Source organism: Ylistrum balloti, unplaced genomic scaffold (genome assembly GCF_031769215.1).
Source record: "Ylistrum balloti isolate Yb309-2 unplaced genomic scaffold, AGI_CSIRO_Ybal_v1 Utg370580, whole genome shotgun sequence".
NCBI classification, from domain to species: Eukaryota; Metazoa; Mollusca; class Bivalvia; order Pectinida; family Pectinidae; genus Ylistrum; species Ylistrum balloti.
Genome location: NW_026782361.1, coordinates 1,097,043 through 1,117,591, shown reverse-complemented (window position 1 = coordinate 1,117,591; position 20,549 = coordinate 1,097,043). Strand labels below are relative to the sequence as shown.

The 20,549-nt window shown below is 33.9% G+C and overlaps 1 protein-coding gene across 2 annotated transcripts; it reads left to right on the top strand.

Annotated features, from left to right (window-relative positions):
• Window positions 1-351: 351 nt before the first annotated feature.
• On the top strand, window positions 352-17,929 carry LOC132556606 (leishmanolysin-like peptidase). Of its 2 annotated transcripts, none has more exons than XM_060221036.1 (18): window positions 352-439; window positions 952-1,577; window positions 6,214-6,351; window positions 6,980-7,059; window positions 7,869-7,986; window positions 8,376-8,551; window positions 9,072-9,177; window positions 10,691-10,788; window positions 11,342-11,459; window positions 12,197-12,304; window positions 12,527-12,603; window positions 13,147-13,257; window positions 13,525-13,657; window positions 13,914-14,003; window positions 14,337-14,406; window positions 16,454-16,584; window positions 17,027-17,182; window positions 17,528-17,929. In XM_060221036.1, exons 2-18 carry the CDS (start codon window positions 1,440-1,442, stop codon window positions 17,696-17,698), a joined length of 2,019 nt encoding a protein of 672 aa, XP_060077019.1. In that variant the 5' UTR covers window positions 352-439; window positions 952-1,439; the 3' UTR covers window positions 17,699-17,929. The 2 variants fall into 2 exon arrangements, with proteins under 2 accessions (XP_060077019.1, XP_060077020.1); XM_060221037.1 differs by having other exon boundaries at window positions 389-434.
• The last annotated feature ends 2,620 nt before the right edge of the window (window positions 17,930-20,549 follow it).

Sequence of the window (20,549 nt, the reverse complement as noted above, 5' to 3'; positions counted from 1 at the left end):
GTGACTTAAGGACGATAGGCAATCACCATTTCCTAGTCGTTTCTGTTTATCCTTGGAACTCAAATCTGGCGGTATTTCTTAAACAGGAAGTTGATGATCAGGTACAAAGAATAAACCCGCATATATAAATTTCCGAAGCTCTCATTATTATTGTCGTTTTATTTTTTTTACGGAAACATTAAGTACAAAAATAATCAGTCTCAACTACTGCTTTTCTTACAACAAAATCCTTATTATGACTTATCGTTATTTTTTACTGAAATATAATTCCAAAACAGACATTTCGACAGAAACGATTAAAATATTATTCCCCATTATTTGTAACTCTCCTGTAAAATGGTACGAAAGTTAAGATGAGGGCCGATGGAGGGGTTTGGAAAGTCGAGAGCATACGGCAAATGATGACAAGTTTTGAACGTGTGCCCCGTTGTGCAGTCAAGTATATTGTTTGATTTCTGTAGCTTAATAATATATATATCGTCAATTTGACACAATGCTCCAAACAACAAAGATTAATCTTAAATTATTGATTCACCGTTCGTGACATTTCTTGAGTACCCCGATTTTATTTTTAGAAGCTACGTAAAATAGCAATTTTGATTATGTAATTTACCATATATTCTGACAATCACAGGTTAAGTTTAGTGCGAAACATAAAGCACGGGACTTTTTCTGAATCAAATTCAAGAGAGAGAAAAAATATGATGTGAAATGAAATTAATGTTTTCATTAAAAACGTTTTTTATTTGTTTATTTTTAATTAATTCAGATCTAGAACATTTATGTTTTAGATCTAATATTTTTGGCATTGCATTAGCACCAACTCGTTATACCTATATAGATTAATTTGGAAGAGTTAGTAAGGAGAAATGTAATTATTATATAATGTACTTCGCTATTATAATTATGAGTCCTCTATTTCTGTATGAGTTGTACTGTATTACTCTGCAGAGTGTATAGGTGCTACACTGTAGCTGTAGGGATGACCAAACATCACAGTGTAGGGATGTGTAGTATGTGGCCATTGGTTCAGCAACTGAAGGGTGATTCATCTACTGTGAGTTATCACTAGACATCTAAAACACTATGACATTGATGTGATTCTGCCTCAAGTAAGGAAATAGTGTTAGCGTTTATGTTATAAAATTATCTGCAATACAAAAAAAGAAACATACCAAGGCTACATGTAGCCATTAGCTGCATACTTTCTTATACATGGATTTCATGTACTGAAGCATACACAAGTGCAGATGAAGTGTTAATCATGTGAACTCTACTATACTTGAAGATCTGGTTTACATTGTGGATGATATGTGTAGTTTCATTACAAAAAGCAATCAGGAGATTGACTGGTTCACATGAACATGAATGGATAATTATACTAAATACAAGAACACTTACTCAATCATGTTTATCATTATAATGCCTGTGCTTCCAATATGATGACGGGACATACAATGCAGAAGTTTTGTTTAGTTATATCATTAGTGATACATTACTCACTTGAAGACCAGCTTGTCCCAGAATTTCCAGTGTCAGGATTCAGTTGTGATCATCAACCAGCATCTCGAAATGAGGTATGACAACTTTATATATTGTTTTTTATGCATTAGAAAATTTAGTAGATATTATAGGATCTACCTGTACATGTTGTTAATTCTGTTGATATGATACTTGGTTTACTTTCAATTTATATGTATTAAGTGATCTGATGTCTGACAGAATTTATAATTGAATATGGGATTCAAAATGATAACTATTTTGAATTTTATTTTAAGAGAATCAGTAGAAACGTCATCATACTTAGATTTTGTTTTAGTTAAAGTACATTTGAAAGCATGTATGGTTACAGTACCAACACCTAAAAATCATTTTGAGAAAGATATGATAATTCAGAAATAAACGTTAATGTCAATTTTTTCATATCAATGTTTATTGATTTACAATTGAAAGTTGAATCTATAAGTATAATTTTGTTCAGCAGTTGTGATTTGAAACTGAATTTGGATTGAGAAGTTTTACACTTGTAGCTTTTAATGTTTTTATGTCTTGCAAATGCTTTATAAACAAGTCCCTTTTTCTGATTTATGGAGTCCTAAAGCAACTGCATATTAGGAATTGAATTCCTGAAAATAACTTTGGTCCTTTTAAATCTTTATGCTTCAAAATACTATTGGCTTAGAGACAACTTAGATGCAAATTCTACAAAACTTGTAAAAAATATTGGTATACATTGGTTGGGTCAACTCATGTCTTTAATTTCTTAAATCAATTAAGTCTACAAAGGCATTTGTAAGGTACTCCAGGTTATATGTTCTAACTCATTCAAAATCTTGTGTGTCAAAAATATGTCTTTGGAACTTCATTATTGCATATAAATTTATAATGCCACAAAGTGTCCAAAGTCTACCATAGTTTAAGTACCTTCATACTCACAATGTTTCCATGTTTTAAACAGTATCAATTAAAAATTATGAAAGTCTTAGCATTAAATGATTTGCTTACAGTGGCGCTCAGGCAACCATATCCTCTTCTCCAATCTGAGTACCAAAACAGCAGACATTTTACAATACCCATAACTTATTATGGCTAAATTATCATCAGTCATCTCCCCCATTTAAGTAATACAGTGTGATTCTTGGTGGCTATAGTTAAAATGAAGACAATCAAATTTACTGTTGTGGTAATCTGTCTCTGCCAGAAAATTGACCCTGTAAGGAATTCCATATATAAGTTTTCGTCAATAGTGAGTCCTATTTTTATTGCTGAAAGAACCTTGTCTCATGCAATATGTATTGCTCATGTATACTAGCAAAATGTATGTTATATCAAACCACTGCACATTGAAGATGGGCTCTCTACTTATAGAATTTAGATAAGTCAATTGTCATTGATTTTCTGTTCCAAATAGAATTTGTAGAAGAGTTTGATCGTACATTTGGGGTTTGGGGTAGGAACCTGATAGTGGATCAACGTCATGAATAGTACTAAACATTTTTATATAAAATGTACCAGGAAGAGGGCATCAGAAAAATTACACAGTATACGTCCAGTTTTCATAGTGAAGGTTTATAATATAAGCATGTATTGATAATCTTCAAATCAGAGTCATTGTTATATCATATTTCTGATCAGTAATATTTGATAAATGCATGGTCTTTTTTAGGTCAAACAATCAATTTTGATAAGGTTTAAGGTTAAAACTCTATGAATTAATTTTCAAGCTATTTTATCAAATTCCACCGCTTTTATATGACTTACATATATATGATCAGTGTAAAAATGGTTATTTCCCCATTTAATGATTATACTAATAATCTGTTATTCTAAAAAAATTATTGAAATTATTTCCTGTATTCTTGCAGAAAAGTATGACAATATCATAACCTATTTTAATAATATTAATGTTGTAGACTTCTACTGTAACAACAAAGATAATTTTCAGAAAGAAAATAATAGTGATCATATTATTTATGTAGTAACATAGATGGTAAAACAAATCCAAGTAAAAGGTTGACACAAAGCAGATTTGAAATTTTCATTAAAGTCTTTATTAAAGTTGATGTTTAAATGTTTATGAAAAATGTACATTAGTTATCATTTCATATGATTTTTTTTATGAACCTTGTCTTCTTGAAGTTTCTCGTCTATGCTAGCAAAAATAAAAATTTGTATGACTTGTTGCATTGAATGTCCTATATTCATCTATTAGGTACTATTCACCCTTTGTACTGTATAGAATTATACATTTACTAATACAAGTGTATGATTAGCAAATGCGTTGCCAGATAAATATAGGATATTCGATGGATATAATAACAGGCACATAAGCACAGTAATAGTTTTCTGTAAAATAACATCCTTAAACAAGAAAGCTTTAGTAGGTTTATAGGCTGTTTCACAAAAGCTCTTTATTATGTTTATAACATGTCCTTAACTAGTCAATTAGAAAAAGAGAACCTGAAGAGTGTAGCTCTGTATGATATTGGTGAATATACTCTTAGTACTGAGTGTAGTTTGTAGATCTCATGTGACCTACTTCCACATTGTCCTGATAGACCTTTTGTAGAATCAGATTTCAAGCAATCAGTGTATTAGATATAGAGTCTACATTATCTTAATGAGCCCTGTAACAAGAGTGACTGGAGTATCAGTGCTCCACCTTTCTTTGTATCAATAACAGGTGATGTGAAAAACCCCTGGGTGGGTGGATAGAAATGTGGTTTAAATATACCTCAAATGTGTGAAAAGAAAGTTTTAAAATCCTTGAAATGATTGAAAAGGTGGTTTAAAAATCCCTGAAATGGGTAGAAAGGTGGTTTAGAATTTTTGAAAGGTGTAGAAAGGTGGTTTAGAATTTTTGAAAGGTATAGAAAGGTGGTTTATGAATCCCAGAGATGGATGGAAAGGTGATTTAAAAATCCCTGTAATGGATGAAAATGTGGTTTAAAAATTCTTTGTAATAGGTGAAAAGGCTGAAATTCTCGCAAGATTTGAACACAGAAATGGATCAAAGTTGGAAGGGGAAAATAGGATGTGGAAATGATTTATTTTTGGTAGAAAAAAAAGTGAAATGGGCATAAGGGTGTGTAATTGAGAAAGTTTTAGGGAGGATAAAGAAGGGGGTGGCTCTTCTTATAGAGGAGCAAATGAAAATGGTGTGAGTGTTGAACAGATACAATTCAGTGTTTTATGGAGGAGGAAGAAAGGGAAGACTCTGAATAGAACAACAAGTGAAAAAGGTGATAGGCTGTGAAGCAGAGAAAATTTTAGGGATAAGGAAGGAATACAAAACTTCATTAAAAAACAGGAGAAAGATACTTGAGTTATACATGGCGTGGAACAGAGAAAATTTTGGGGAGCTGGAAGGCTCTGGATGGAAACAAGAGAAAAAGATATCAGAACATAGATTAGAGAAAGTTCAAGGGGAAGGGAGATGAAGAAGGCTTTGGATAGAGAAACAACAGGAAAAGGTGTCAGAGCATGGAAGAGGGAAAGTTCAATGGAGGAGAAAGAGGGGGAAGGCACTGGATAGAGAAATAAGGGGAAAAGTGTCAGAGCATGGAACAGGGAAAGTTTAATGGAGGAGAAACCAAGGGCAAGGCACTGGATAGAGAAATAAGGGTAAAAGGTGTCAGAGCATGGAACGGGGAAAGTTTAATGGAGGAGAAAGAGGGGGAATGCACTGGATAGAGAAACAAGGGGAAAAGTGTCAGAGCATGGAACAGGGAAAGTTTAATGGAGGAGAAAGAGGGGGAAGGCACTGGATAGAGAAACAAGGGGAAAAGTGTCAGAGCATGGAACAGGGAAAGTTTAATGGAGGAGAAAGAGGGAGAATGCACTGGATAGAGAAATAAGGGGAAAAGTGTCAGAGCATGGAACAGGGAAAGTTTAAAGGAGGAGAAAGAGGGGAAAGGCACTGGATAGAGAAATAAGGGGAAAAGTGTCAGAGCATAGAACGGGGAAAGTTTAATGGAGGAGAAAGAGGGGGAATGCACTGGATAGAGAAACAAGGGGAAAAGGTATCAGAGAATAGAATGGAGAAAGTTCAAAGGAGGAGGAAGAGGAGGAGGCTCTGAATAAAGAAATAAATGAAAGATGTGTTAGGTTATAGAACAAAGAACATTTCAGGGAGGAGGAAGAGAAGAATGACTGTATAAAAAAACAGTGAAAATTAAAGGATGTCATAATCAGAGTGAAGAACAGAGAAAATTTGGGGAGGAAGAAAAGATGGAAGGGGGAATCCCGTGGGATATGAAGAAGTAATTAATTTGGTCTTGTGTAGAAAATGTTTTGGAAATAAAGAAAAAAGACAGGATGAAGCAAAAACCTTGGGGAGTGTTGAAAGGTCAAGATATGAATTAATCTATAGAGTAACCATGTACCGGTATCAGTTAAGTGTATAATGTGACACTGCCTCTGGATGTGGTAGCTCTATAGGTATAACTAAAAATAAAGTTTCATCTGTACACAAGTTTCTGGACACAGATATTTGAGTTGTGAATTCATCCTATTCATCTGGACCATACCTAAGTTTTGTTTATTACTTGGTATGAAGTTTCTTCATTTTTTGGAAAAAACATTCTAGAATTTCTCAAATCATACAAAAAGTGTTAGATTTGGAATTTTTTTCAATGTACACTTGTAAACAAGGTTGTGAAATTTCTTGTATGAGATATATTGACACTCCTGTATGTTCCTACTACATTTTAGGTTATCCTAGATGTGAGCCTGGATTCAGAACCTCACCACGTTGTTCGGAAGAGGAGTCCTGACCAGCCTCTGAGGATCCATCTGCACTATGACAACAGTATAAGTTTTCTCCCGGCCTCCCACCGCTCTCTAATTGAAGTAAGTTTGTTGAACCCTATTATTCCAAAAAGTTATGCTTTACTTAGGAATTACTCATTTCCCATTTTTTTCTCCTTTTTAATTTTTGAATTTCCATTTAACATGTTGAAAACATTTTCTGTCTAGAAAAAGACAAGTTTGGAAATATTTCTCCTTTATACATGTATTAGAATGAATCTTTATACATGTTAGGTGTACAAGACTTTGTCAAGAAAATATACTAAATTTAAGTACAGTAAATTGACAATGAAGATTACATGTAAGCATCTGACTTTTCAAGCTGTGTTGTTTGATCCCAGAGATATTTCTCAGGAAGGTGAAATCTTTGACTACCCAATGTTTACTTTGGTTGTGTCCGTGGGGAAAGGGACTTTACCTCTTTGCTCTGAATATGGGGCATTGGACTTTCTGAATGAATTTCATTGAGGTAATTATATAAAAACAGGTTCCTATAAGGAGACACCACCTCTATATGACCCAAGTTGTTAATTGTATGATAAATAAACAACAAATACAGACTGTATAACCAGTTTGGAATAACAGCATAACAGAGCACTGACATGTTGGCATGGCTTATCAGCTGATAGCTATAGCGTCCATCAGCTGACGTCATTGCTCTTTTTTTCAGACCTTGGTAAGGGAAGCAGTCGACTACTGGGAGCGGACTCTCTCTGTACGACGCACCATTGGTTCCATCAGACTCAACAGGTAATTATATAGTGTTGAACATTGCGCACTGTTTTGTATTGTGTGCAATGTGTTTCTGTGGGATATATAATGTTATGTATATACATTCAGTACCTGAAAATTCTCACACTGATCCAGTGGTAATATACTGAAAGTTCAATTTTTCAACAGATTTTGATGAAAGTTTATAAAAACATCAAGTGTCAAGTACCTGAAATAAGTTTTTGTTTCCGGGTCACAAAGCCAAAGAAGATGTTAGCCTTTTTTTGCTAAATGGAAAACAAATGAAAACACCTGAAAAAGTTAGTGTTAGAAACCAAAAGTGAAGGCCAGGTTATTGCTATTTATAGAAGTTTGTTGAAAAATGTCTCAGATTTGCCTGGGAGGGAGTTGGTTTGTGGAGTATAAATACATTTATTACCTGTACCTAAACACCTTATCAGTTTTATATATACACACAGTGCAGTATAATAGTAAACAAGTAAACAACAACATAACACACATCAATCCTGCACCAATGCTTTGATGTGAAAAGAGATATCCAACACTACATAGGCAGGTAGATAAGCTTTTTGTAGCAATATGATCAAAATCGAAATACAGTTTAATTCAAAGCAAATGAAAAAAAAAATACCAAGTAATTAATTTACTGTTAAATGTCTTCATTTAGCAAGATTTATATATTTTGCTGAATTAATTATTTTTTGTTTTCTGATGACAATGATTCAGCATATTTGAACACATGCTTGTATAGATGATGTAATAAGGTTTAATGAGAGAACTGTGTATGAAGCAGACATTTGATGAATGATTGATGTTTTATGTATCAGGCAGTGTCAGTCAGATGAAGTACGATACAGAGACATTGACAAGGGACGATATTGTGTGGATGGATGTGCTGCCCTCACGAAATGTGGTGACATTTTTATACCCTTGGAGCATTTAGAGGTGAGACATGTCATGTTACCCATGTAGTAAATGTGAAAACAAGTTAATGGAGATGGGGGAAGGTTTTTTTTGGGAGTGTCATTATAATTAGTAGTCTTCTAGGAATGGTTAATTTGTAAATGATGAAAACAAGAGGCCAGGAGTAAGGAGGTCAGAGTGGCATTGTTTACAGTTTAAAAAGGTTCAAAAGTTAAAATCTGGAACTTTTGATAAAAATATGTGTAGTGTATCATTAATATATCAAAAGTACATGTATATATCATTTCAAAATCAATTAGCAAACAATTGTGAGAGTGAGGACACACTAACCACTTACTCATTTTAATCCAGCCTTTCACATTAACCAATATGTTTGAATTTTTTTATCACCTGGCTGTTGTCATTTACAGAGGTGTTATCTGTGGGACAGTAGGTTCAATATCTGGAGAAGTACATCAGATGCTGGTCCAGGCGTCAACAACACTGACTTCATTCTCTATGTTGCTGCTCTCTCAACACCACGATGCCGTAAGGCACGTACCATAGCATATGCAGCACATTGTCAGCAGGAGGCAGCTCTGGATAGGTAAATAGATTCGGGTTTGTCTTTGAATATCGGTTACTGAAATTTAGATGTTTTAATTTTGAAACATATTGTATGATTTCAAAATCACTTGCTTCTCCAGTATATACACTTGGCTGTGAGTTATGGACCATCAATGTCATTTTGAAAATTTAAATGAAAATTAATTTTCTCTTTGTAAAATAAAGCCTCTCATACTCGTTGCAGTATTTCATTTGTGGGTGGTGCCATATGTCATCAAGCGATACACCAAACTTATTGATAACCTGGATTAAACTGGGATACCCACTACTCTTAACAAAACACAAGTTTGCTTTGCCACATAAAGAAACTTTTGCTAATGTATTACTGGTAGATCACACATGTGTACCTGTGCTTATACTGTATTTAAAAAGGCATATAGAGAATTCATAAATGTTGTAACTGGCTACAGTATATACATAATGATTTCAAACATTAGCTACTTCATATGTTATAATTTCAGACCTGTAACTTGCTACTTCATTATATGTTATGCTTTCAGACCAGTAGCAGGCTACTTCAGTATTTGTCCAGAATCCATATCCATCGAAAAGCAAGATCATCTTCAGCTGCTATCAACGCTTAAACATGAAATTCTCCATGCATTGGTGAGTTTAACACTTTTTAAATATCAACTGGAGTTCCTGTGATGTGTGACCTTGGCTTTCAACAGGTGACCTGTTCATAAAATGTCTCTTGTTAGGCAAAAATAATGAACATAATGGTACATGAACAAACATAAGAATGGAAGATGATCACTGTAGTCTCTGAATGGCTCAGACACCTTTTTAAATTCATTTTGATTGGCTCAGACACCTTTATAAATTCATTTTGATTAGCTCAGACACCTTTATAAATTCATTTTGATTAGCTCAGACACCTTTATAAATTCATTTTGATTGGCTCAGACACCTTTATAAATTCATTTTGATTGGCTCAGACACCTTTATAAATTCATTTTGATTGGCTCAGACACCTTTATAAATTCATTTTGATTGGCTCAGACACCTTTATAAATTCATTTTGATTGGCTCAGACACCTTTATAAATTCATTTTGATTGGCTCAGACACCTTTATAAATTCATTTTGATTGGCTCAGACACCTTTATAAATTCATTTTGATTGGCTCAGACACCTTTATAAATTCATTTTGATTGGCTCAGACACCTTTATAAATTCATTTTGATTGGCTCAGACACCTTTATAAATTCATTTTGATTGGCTCAGACACCTTTTTAAATTCATCTTGATTGGCTCAGACACCTTTATAAATTCATTTTGATTGGCTCAGACACCTTTTTAAATTCATCTTGATTGGCTTGGATACCTTTATTAATTCATTTTGATTGACTCAGATACCTTTATAAATTTAATTTGATTGGCTCATTTTGTTTTGACTTACTATGTTGATTAATAGGGATAGACTTAATAAAATGGACAGCATAACAAAATTCAAGAAAGTTGATTTTGCTCATTGTAATATTTTCATTATTCCCCAAGAGACATGTTTGCCGGAAATATTAATTTGGTCTCCGTCCGGCCACACGTTTGTCCCTACATACTTCCGTCCGAGGGCTTTTCTGGGCTACAATTTCAAAACCATTCAACTCAACTTCACAAAACTAGCTGTATATATTAAGGTAGTGCCCTGTTTAAGCCTTTTGCTGTTGACAACTTTTATATTTTTTTATATTTTTTCTGTTACCATGGACACATAGTAAAAAACACTAAATTAGTATTAATTTTCCTTTCTGGGCTTCGTCTTCAAAACCATTCCATTCAACTCCTCAAAAATTTCTTTATATATTAGGTTAGTGCCCTAGTTGTGCCTAGTTTGCCAGTGGCTTTCAGTTTTAGTTTAAGATGTGTGATGCTATAAAAATAATAGTTTTGTCCTTATAGGCACAATGTCTAACTTAGGTTCAATATTTCTAGTTACTTCTTGACCAAAATAGATTAACACAATGCCTGATATTTAAAGAAAAGATAATGGAATTCAATAAAATTTGTCTTGAGATTGATATCACTTTGTGACGTGACATGGTATTGTTGTGATTCCACTGTTTTATATCCATATTTTATTTTGTGTATAAAGAGATTTGTATTTGTTGTGATTCCAGGGTTTTACAGCTGGCCTGTATGCCTTTTATTATGACCGAAATGGAACTCCACTGACCACACGGAATTCAATATCAGGGAAACCTTGGTACAACCCACAGTTAGTGTTTAACATTCTATCAGTTTATCTCATTAAGTGCTCCAGATGTTCACCTGATAATCCTTACTGTATGTTTTATTTCTAGCAACACCTTCCTAAATTGTGTCAGTTTTAAATTAAACTTTCAAAATGTATAAATTGATATGTAAATCTGAATACTCAAAATTGAAAAATAGGTCCCACCAACATTATTATCTGTGCATTATGCTTCATGTCTGAATTGGATGTAAAAGTCATGGTCATACCTCATCTAAGATGTATCTAATCCCTTGAAAAACAAAGATATTTCACAGATACTTTCAAAATATGTTCACAATATATATATATACATGAAATACTTTGTCTTTTGTATGGGGGATGATCTTCAGCTATGTTAATTTTAGTCAAGTTATGGTTAAAGTTATATTAAGTGCTGCTTCTGTGTTACATTGAAATCAATGGGAGAGGAGAATAGGGAGATCCATGTTGACTGGTAACTGGCTGAATATATATAGATAACAGGGTAGATATATTTTGTCAGTACCAGCATTGGTGACTTGTTCCATTGTTTCAGACTTAGTTTGTACCAGTGGAGTGACAAAGTGGTGAAGACATTTAAACGACAGAACTGGAAGAATCGCAGTGGCTACACATCAAAGTCAATTAACATGATTGTCACTCCCCGTGTGGTGGTAAGTTACAGGCAAATTGATAAACTTTTGGATGGAAATCTTATGTTTCATTTTGGCATTATTTCCATGCTGTAAAACAGCACAATACTTTAACTGCAATGTTGAACATCTTTGAAATCTTGATTCTAATTCATTGAAGATGTGACATGACATTTGATTGATTTTTTTTCATTGATTTCATTGAAAATAATTAATAGCTGTATAATCATGATGTATCCTTCACAAAATTCTCATTTACATAATTAGGCTGGATGATGATTTTTGATAATATCAGTGGCCCTAACTGATCTTGGCGTGTCATGAAAATTATGTCAGAATCTATAGTATAACCAAACCGTCAACGAAATGCTTGACTTGAATATTACTGGTTTCAAACTCAATCATATTGGACAAAATAATCCATATTTCTGAAATTACACAAAAAATGGTAATTTTGGGGTTTTTGCTTTTGTAACTCTTTATGAATTAGGGATAAAAATTGAATACTTGCAGTAGTGGCAGTTCATCAATAGTATAATGTTGTAATCATCCATTTGACTGGCTCTGCAATGCGTTGGCAATAAAACTCAGTATGATCATAAACATTCTGCTGCAAATTCCAAAATGTAGTTCAGTTATCACCTAAATGTTTACAGGTCAATGAGATTTAAATGTTTATGGATTTGTTGTAGTCATCTTCTCCTCCCATTAGTGATGTACATGTTTAATGTTTGTCTTTTGTTGTAATTGGTAATTAGGATGAGGTACGGCGTCACTTCAATTGTTCCACTCTAGAGGGAGCCGAACTTGAAGACCAAGGAATTGTGGGTACAGCTCTCACTCACTGGGAAAAACGAATCTTTGAGGTCAGTACTAACTGGATGAATAGGACATTCAGGTCATCAGCACTTTAAATGTAACATTTTGGAAATAAATTTACAGGGACCTGTGACTGTTTATACAAGTCTCAAAAGGCTAAGTCACAGCTCTTCATAAAGCAAAACAAGATCAGTGTTTATATATATTGTTTATGTTAGCATGCTCCTGTTGATAAACTTGATATGCATAAACATCCTCATTGATTTCAGAACGAGGCTATGACAGGGACATACACACAAAACCCTGTGATTTCCCGTGTGACCTTGGCTTTAATGGAGGACACTGGGTATGTACTTCAGCTATTTTAAACTGTCAGTGTTTTATCATCATCTCGGTGGTTGAATGGTAAAGGCATTGTACTATCTTTATCACTAGCCCTCCACCTCTGGGTCATGGGTTTGAAGCCTCTGTGGGGCAGTCATCAGGTATCGGTCGCAGGTTGTTAGTTTTTTTCTGGGAACTTTGGCTTTCCTCCACAACATCCAAACCTGGCATGTCCCTATATGACTCTAGCTGTTGATAGCATCAAATTCCAGTCCAAATCATCAAATACAGTTTTGTGTCTTAAAATTTTTGATAGTTGATGGGTTTAATATTACATGTACTTAATCGTATTAGCAAGCTAATTTTGTGTGTTGACAGGATTTGATTATTTAGTACAATGTTTTTTAAAGAACTTCTGTTTTCATAAAGTATTAAAGCTAACAATGATAATTCCATTTTGGTTAATCTTTTTCATATAGATTAAAGATATGTAAATCATGTAATATTTGTTATGATAACTTTTTTGTATATTAATCCATGCTTGTCCATGTTTCCCTTGCAACAGATGGTACAGTGTGGATTACAGTAGTGCTGAGGAGTTGGAGTGGGGGAAAAATCTGGGCTGTGACTTTGTCAAGAGGAGTTGTCTGGATTGGATTGTGCGCAATAGAGCCAAGTGTGTATTTTTTATTTTTAAATGATGTTTCAGGTTACTGATTAGTAAGGAAAATGGTGACATTTCTTTAAACAGGTGGTTTTTTTTTTAAGTATATTTCAAGAAAGTTCTTGAGACAGGGTGTCATGTTAATGTATATTAGTCGAGGTTTTGAGAAGGGAATATTGGTCAGTCACCTTATTAACGTTCACTATTTGAGGTGTTAAAAAATGTACCCTGGACAAGTAGGTAATTTCATCTAATGATTGATGATTGCATGATTGCTAGGCGAGGTGATATCCATCCATTCTGTGATGAGGTGCGGAGAGGGGTACTGAAGACTGACTGCACAAGGAACAGGGACTCGGTGGCCTTCTGTAACCTGGTGGAGTACAATAGTAGTCTTCCTCAACAGTATCAGGTATCCCTTTGTATCCACATTTAGATAATCTCAAATTTTGAGCAATTTTGTATTGAAATATGGTTTTCTTACAATTTAGTACTTACAATGTAAGTGACATTTCACATCTATCACTGCCAATTCATTTCATACGTCAGAAAAGCAGTATTTGTTAGGACTTTTTTCTCTGACATGAAAACATAATCAGAAAACCTCTATGAATTTGTGTGGTTTACAGACATATTGAAGAAGAATCCTAAACATAACTGTTTTTCAGTACTTCAATTCCCTGAATGGTATACCAGCGTATGCTGTGGGGAACTATGGCGGTTCTGTGTCTCTGGCAGACTACTGTCCCTACCTACAGGTAACACTTCCTGTCACTATTATAATGGATAGATAGAAAATCTAAAATTTGGTCTAACTTTCGTTTTTGCTGGAAGATTAGACATCTCTTTCACTTAATGAAATGGTAATGCAACTTCATTTACATGTTAAAAACATCCATCTTTTATGTTAATGAAATCACCATTGTTGTGAGTCATATTTTGTTCTTATTTGTCTGTAGGCATTGAATTGAATATCACTGTAAATGTTATGGAGTAATTTACTTTACTGACACATACATTGTACACACAGAACATTTGTCTTAATTTCCTTTAACAAGATATGAATATTGTGTGGATGCTTTGTTTTACAGGAGTTTGCCTGGCGTAACGGGGAGGTGACAGTTAGAGATTCCAGGTGTTCTCTAGTAGAAAACAATCCAGGTAATTTGCAGATGTGAACAATTTCTATAAATTCCTTAGACCTTGTACATGGTTAATAGTTATCTCCCTTGTATATATATATTGTATAGATTTAGAGTGATTTGACAGTTGATGGAAGATAACAGACAAAATGCATGTATATAATTAAGTTTGTCTTACCTGATCACTTGAATTCACAGGGTCTTTCAAGCAATGAAAATGGATTTTATATCTTAGGAAAATTATGTATATGAAATGTATTAGGATTTTCTCTGCTGATATCATTGTTAAGGTATATGAAATGTATTAGGATTTTCTCTGCTGATATCATTGTTAAGGTATATGAAATGTATTAGGATTTTCTCTGCTGATATCATTGTTATGTATATGAAATGTATTAGGATTTTCTCTGCTGATATCATTGTTATGTATATGAAATAGATTAGGGTTTGATCTACTGATATCATTGTTATGTATATGAAATGGATTAGGGTTTGATCTACTAATATCATTGTTATGTATATGAAATGGATTAAGATTTGCTCTACTGATTTCATTGTTTTACTTCATCCTCCAACAACTTTTAATGTAGAAGCTTTCTAAGATGACTGACTCTTCTATCGAGTAACTCAGCCTTCGTGAGTTAACTCTGGCTCTAGGACCTTACATTAAGTAAATCAAGTAATACAACCTTTGTCAGGTGACTGGCTCTTCCATTAAGTAACACTGCCTTTTAAAGGTGACTGGCTCTTCCATTAGGTAACAGCCATTTTAAGGTGACTGGCTCTTCCATTAAGTAACACTGCCTTTTAAAGGTGACTGGCTCTTCCATTAAGTAACACTGCCTTTTAAAGGTGACTGACTTTTCCATTAGGTAACACAGCCTTTTAAAGGTGACTGGCTCTTCCATTAGTCACTGAAGGGATGCTAGTTTAAACCCCAGTGGTGGCAGGGTGTTTTTCATTGCTTCTTCCTTTTACAGATTTGGTGCTGTTGACTACTCCAAGGGTAGAAGCTATAAGAGATTGAGATGCTTCCTTGGAGATATTGATCCTGGCTTGTTGTTGTTTCAGGGTCAAAGATTTGTGAAGGAGGGAGTAGAGTAGAATTATAGAATACAGGTCACCTTGCTAGCCTTGGCTAGTGGGAAAAGTCACTAGTTTGAACCCCAGCAGTGGAATTGTGTTTTTCATTACACCTTCCTATTACCGTGAGGTGACTGACTCTTCTATTTAGTAACACAACCATTGTAAGGCAGTTGGCTCTACCATTAAATACCGGTAACAGTCTTTTGAAGGCGACTGGGTCTTTCATTAATTAGCACAAAATTTGTATGGTTGGCTCTTCCATCAAGTAGCACAACCTTTGTACTGTTGGCTCTTCTATTAAATAGCACAACCTTTACAGGGTGACTGGCTCTTCTATTAAGTAGCATAACCTTTACAACATGACTGGCTCTTCCATTAAGTAACAAATCTCTTGTAAGGTGACTGGCTCTTCTATTAAGTAGCACAACTTTAAAAGGTGACTGGCTCTTCCATTAAGTAACAAATCTCTAGTAAAGTGACTGGCTCTTCTGTTAAGTAGCACAACCCTACAAGGTGACTGGCTCTTCCTTTAAGTAACAAATCTCTTGTAAAGTTACTGGCTCTTCTATTAAATAGCACAACCTTTACAAGGTGACTGGCTCTTCTATTAAGTAGCACAACCTTTACAAGGTGAATGGCTCTTCCATCAAGTAACACATCTTTTGTTAGGTGACTTGCTTTCCAATAAGTAATACAAACATTATTAGGTGACACCATTAAGTGAAACAGGTATTTACCTGTTGACATAGTTGTAACGCAGATCCATTTTGTAGAATGAATACAGATTTGTTTCAAAAGACTAGACAATATGATGAGCGAATTTAATTTTTCTTATGCTTAGTAATTTGGGACTTTCTTTTCTTATTATCTGATAAACCATAACTTCAGAATTTATTTTTTTTTCTGTTGCATATGATCTGTTTTTATGCATATTGTAATTTACCTCCATTGAAAAATGCAAAATACTTTATCTTGCTCAGATCCAACCATTAGCTTCTTTGGAGAGACTTATGGCTACGATAGCAAGTGTTTCAACCATGATAGACTCTGGAAACTACAACAGTGTTCCAGTCTACTGAGTCTGCCACACTGGGGAAGTGGCTGTTATCAGGTGAGTGCACCACACCATGTTATAGATTGGGACAAAATAGGGTAGAATTATTTCATCATTACTTCAGAATACTTATGTCATATACATTATTTGCTGTTTTTGGCAGTGATGAAAACAGCTGTATTTTAGTATGTGCATTAATTTGCTATAATCAATGTTATGAATAATTGTCAGAATAAATTATTTTGTTTGTTTTATGAAAAAGTTACAGGAAAATTAATAAAACTGCAGTCAGATGAAGTTTGGAACTATGTTTTGGAGTGAAGCAATTATTATATATATATATATGATTTGTCTATATCTCCTGGTATAATTCTATAAAATAATGTTTTGTAAACACAGATTAAAGAAGCTGTTAAGTTTTGATGCTTTGAATTTTCAGTAAGTGTTATTTGGTAGATAGAATACATTGTCAGTGCCTTGTATTGAATGTCTGTTACAGTATCACTGCAGTAGTCAAGCTGGACTTGTGCTGAACATTGGTGGTCAATCTCATCGCTGTGTACAAGAAGGTCAGAGAGTAGCAGTAAGCTACACATCAAACCACTATTTACACTCTGGGTCAGTCATCTGTCCCTCGTGTACAGAAATGTGTCGGGTAAGTCTGGAGTTGTCTCCCTTCCATCTAATTCATCTTAATATTATCAGGTTACAGTGGTTATGCTGTGTCCTTTTGATGTCAGTTATAGTGCTGTTTTCCATGCTATGTGACAGAATCAATCTTAAAATTCTATAAGTGCATAAATTTGAGACTAGAATAGAAAAAAAATTATCTGCTTGTTGCAATATGAAATGCTTAATGCCAGTTTTTTTTAAGGCAGAAACTTCAGGGTTATGATTCAGTAAATTTATGTTGATTACCTAATGTCATGCACTAAAAAAAAAACCCCAAAATTCTGTGAAACCTTGTTTTGATGACTGGAAGTGTATATATGTGTTGTAGAAGTCTGGTATCACATGTCCACCTGAGCAACAACCATATAATGTGATACGCTCCAACAGTCAGCTAGCTGTTCCCTGCAGCGCCAAGGCTCCATTCTACAGTCCATCCTCTGGGATCGCTGCCATGTCCATCATTGCCAGTTTTATCCTCATAAACTTTTGTCAGAGATAACATTAGATTGTCTACTAGGCATTTATCAAAATTTCTATACAACTTTTTCAAATATATTACCTAATATAACACCCACAGTATTTTATAATGATCTACTTTATCGGAAAGTTCTTATTTTCTTTTCACTAAAATCCCAATAGTTCATGTATGTTACCTGTGAGCAAGATAGTTTATTTACTCTTAACTCTTTATCTTAAGTTTACAATGCTTTTCATTCTAGAATTTTTTTCTTCTTTGGATCTGTTTCTCAAAAATGAATATTTTTTGTGAGTGTCTGATTCTGTAAAATGATTCATCACTCTTTGATAATTTTATACAAAAATCACCTTTATGTGAAATAGTATAATTCCGATAAAGGTGAAAGTAATATTTCACTTCATAAATTGTTTCATGGAAATGGCAATGGTAAAATAGATAATTAAAAGTTATTTAAAAGATTGAAGAACTGTGGATAAGTTATTTCCAATCATAGATCAAGTATAGCAGTATGGCTGAGGGCAATTGTGCAAGATTGTTGATGTCTCTATATATGGTTCTAAATAGGTAGTTTTGTGTTGATTATTATTCTATTATATGCTAAAAATCATTAAGATGTATGTACAACAAACAGTTGTTGTATAATCAGTACATAAGTATAGATAAGTAAAATTTTTACCTATCCACCTTTACAAAGTAGAGAATATCTATATGTAACCTGTGACACTCTAATGTACATGTAACACTTTGTCTGACTCTCTTAGGTACATGAAACACTTTGTCTGACTTTCTTAGGTACATGTAACACTTTGTCTGACTCTCTTATGTACATGTAACACTTTGTCTGACTCTCTTAGGTACATGAAACACTTTGTCTGACTCTCTTAGGTACATGTAACACTTTGTCTGGCTCTCTTAGGTACATGTAACACTTTGTCTGACTCTCTTAGGTACATGTAACACTTTGTCTGACTCTCTTAGGTACATGAAACACTTTGTCTGACTCTCTTAGGTACATGTAACACTTTGTCTGACTCTCTTAGGTACATGTAACACTTTGTCTGACTCTCTTAGGTACATGTAACACTTTGTCTGACTCTCCTTTATAGATGTAACACTTTGTCCAACTCTTAGGTACATGCAACACTTTGTCTGACTCTCTTATATTTGTGTAACACTTTGTCTAACTCTCTTATGTACATGTAACACTTTGTCTGACTCTCTTATATTTATGTAACACTTTGTACAACTATCCTATAGTCATGTACATGTAGCAGCCTAACCCTCTTGTATGCAGTAAAAACGTTTCAACAAACTTTCATACTTTATTTCATTCTACTATAGAACTGATGTGATAGAATGCTAAGTTTTGTAGCATGCTGTATATGTGTTGTAATTATCGTCATCTTAAATACCTCCAGACTATGTTCATCATTCCGCTTCTTGCAAATTAAGTTTCATTTTTAAATGTTTTACTTTTTTTTTTAGATATATATTTTGCATTTTATTTTTAACATTGATGGAGATAATACATACTTTTACCTAAGTCACAACTACACAATTTACACATTCATCTGTTTATATGATTGCTTTAAGGGAGTAAGTATGGTTTGCAAGGTGGAATGATAATGGGAGTGAATATATGAATTTTTTTACAATTTTCTTTTTTAATGTTTTTAAATTGCGACCATGGTAACAACTACATCACAGTGGTACAGATGTAAACTGATAAATACACAAAAATATTATTGTGGTTTCTGGTCATTGTACCTGGTGGAATGTGGGAGCACTTATTCCTCAGTGTGCTCAAGGGTTTGTAAGCTGATACCTGAACAGTGGACCAGAATATCCAGTTGGTTTATAGATTTCAAATCATTGATGTTTCAGATATTTTTGTACAAATTACTCAATGAACATTTAAGCAAAGGTTTTAAATGAAAATATGATAACACCAATGAAGAGTAACAGGTCAATTTAAAGCACAGAATTTATTTGAAAATTTTGAAATTTTATCAATAGAATCATTGATGCATTATAAAATTGTGGGCTGCAGTAATGGATCCACATTGGTCCCATTCGATCTGTATAAGGAATCTCACTTCTGATTGTAACACTTGTGATGTAATGACTAGCAAACATCACCATGGATGGTCAAGGTAGTTTGACAATGTTTTATGTCTTATCAATTTTTTATACATTGTTTGAAAACCAAAAATCTATCCTGGTTCATAAAGAAAATGGTATGTTGTGTAAGATTGTAAACAAAGATTATGATACTTGAATATTCTGTTTAAATATTCACAACATATTGGATGTTAAAGACATATTTCCTGTTCAGATATAAAACAGTTATATTTTATACTTTGTTGTAGGTCTCTGTTTTGTATGAATGTCAGTTTACACCATTAAAATATTATGGAGAATTAAAGTCTTATGTACGTTTTTTGATAGATTGGTGCCCTAACACTATCCTTCTAACATCAGCTTTTTGTATGAATTGGTTTCAGCTGCAGTCAAGCAGTAACCTAAGTTGGAAGTTTGTGTTTTGATAAGGTTAACATTTACATTACATCTGGAAGTAGGTCAGAGAGACTTTCTTGTGGTTTACCAAGAGCCAAAGTTGCAGGAACACAGTGGCTGTATCTCCTTTGCGTACTAGTTAGAAGGGATACAGTAATTTCGGACACGATTACCCATATTTTACTGATACTGAAGTTATTACATGGTGCTTCCAACAGGTCACTATTACACCTGATAGTAAGCTTCCAACAGGTCACTATTACGTCTGATAGTAAGCTTCCAACAGGTCACTATTACACCTTATATTAAGCTTCCAACAGGTCACTATTACACCTGATAGTAAGCTTCCAACAGG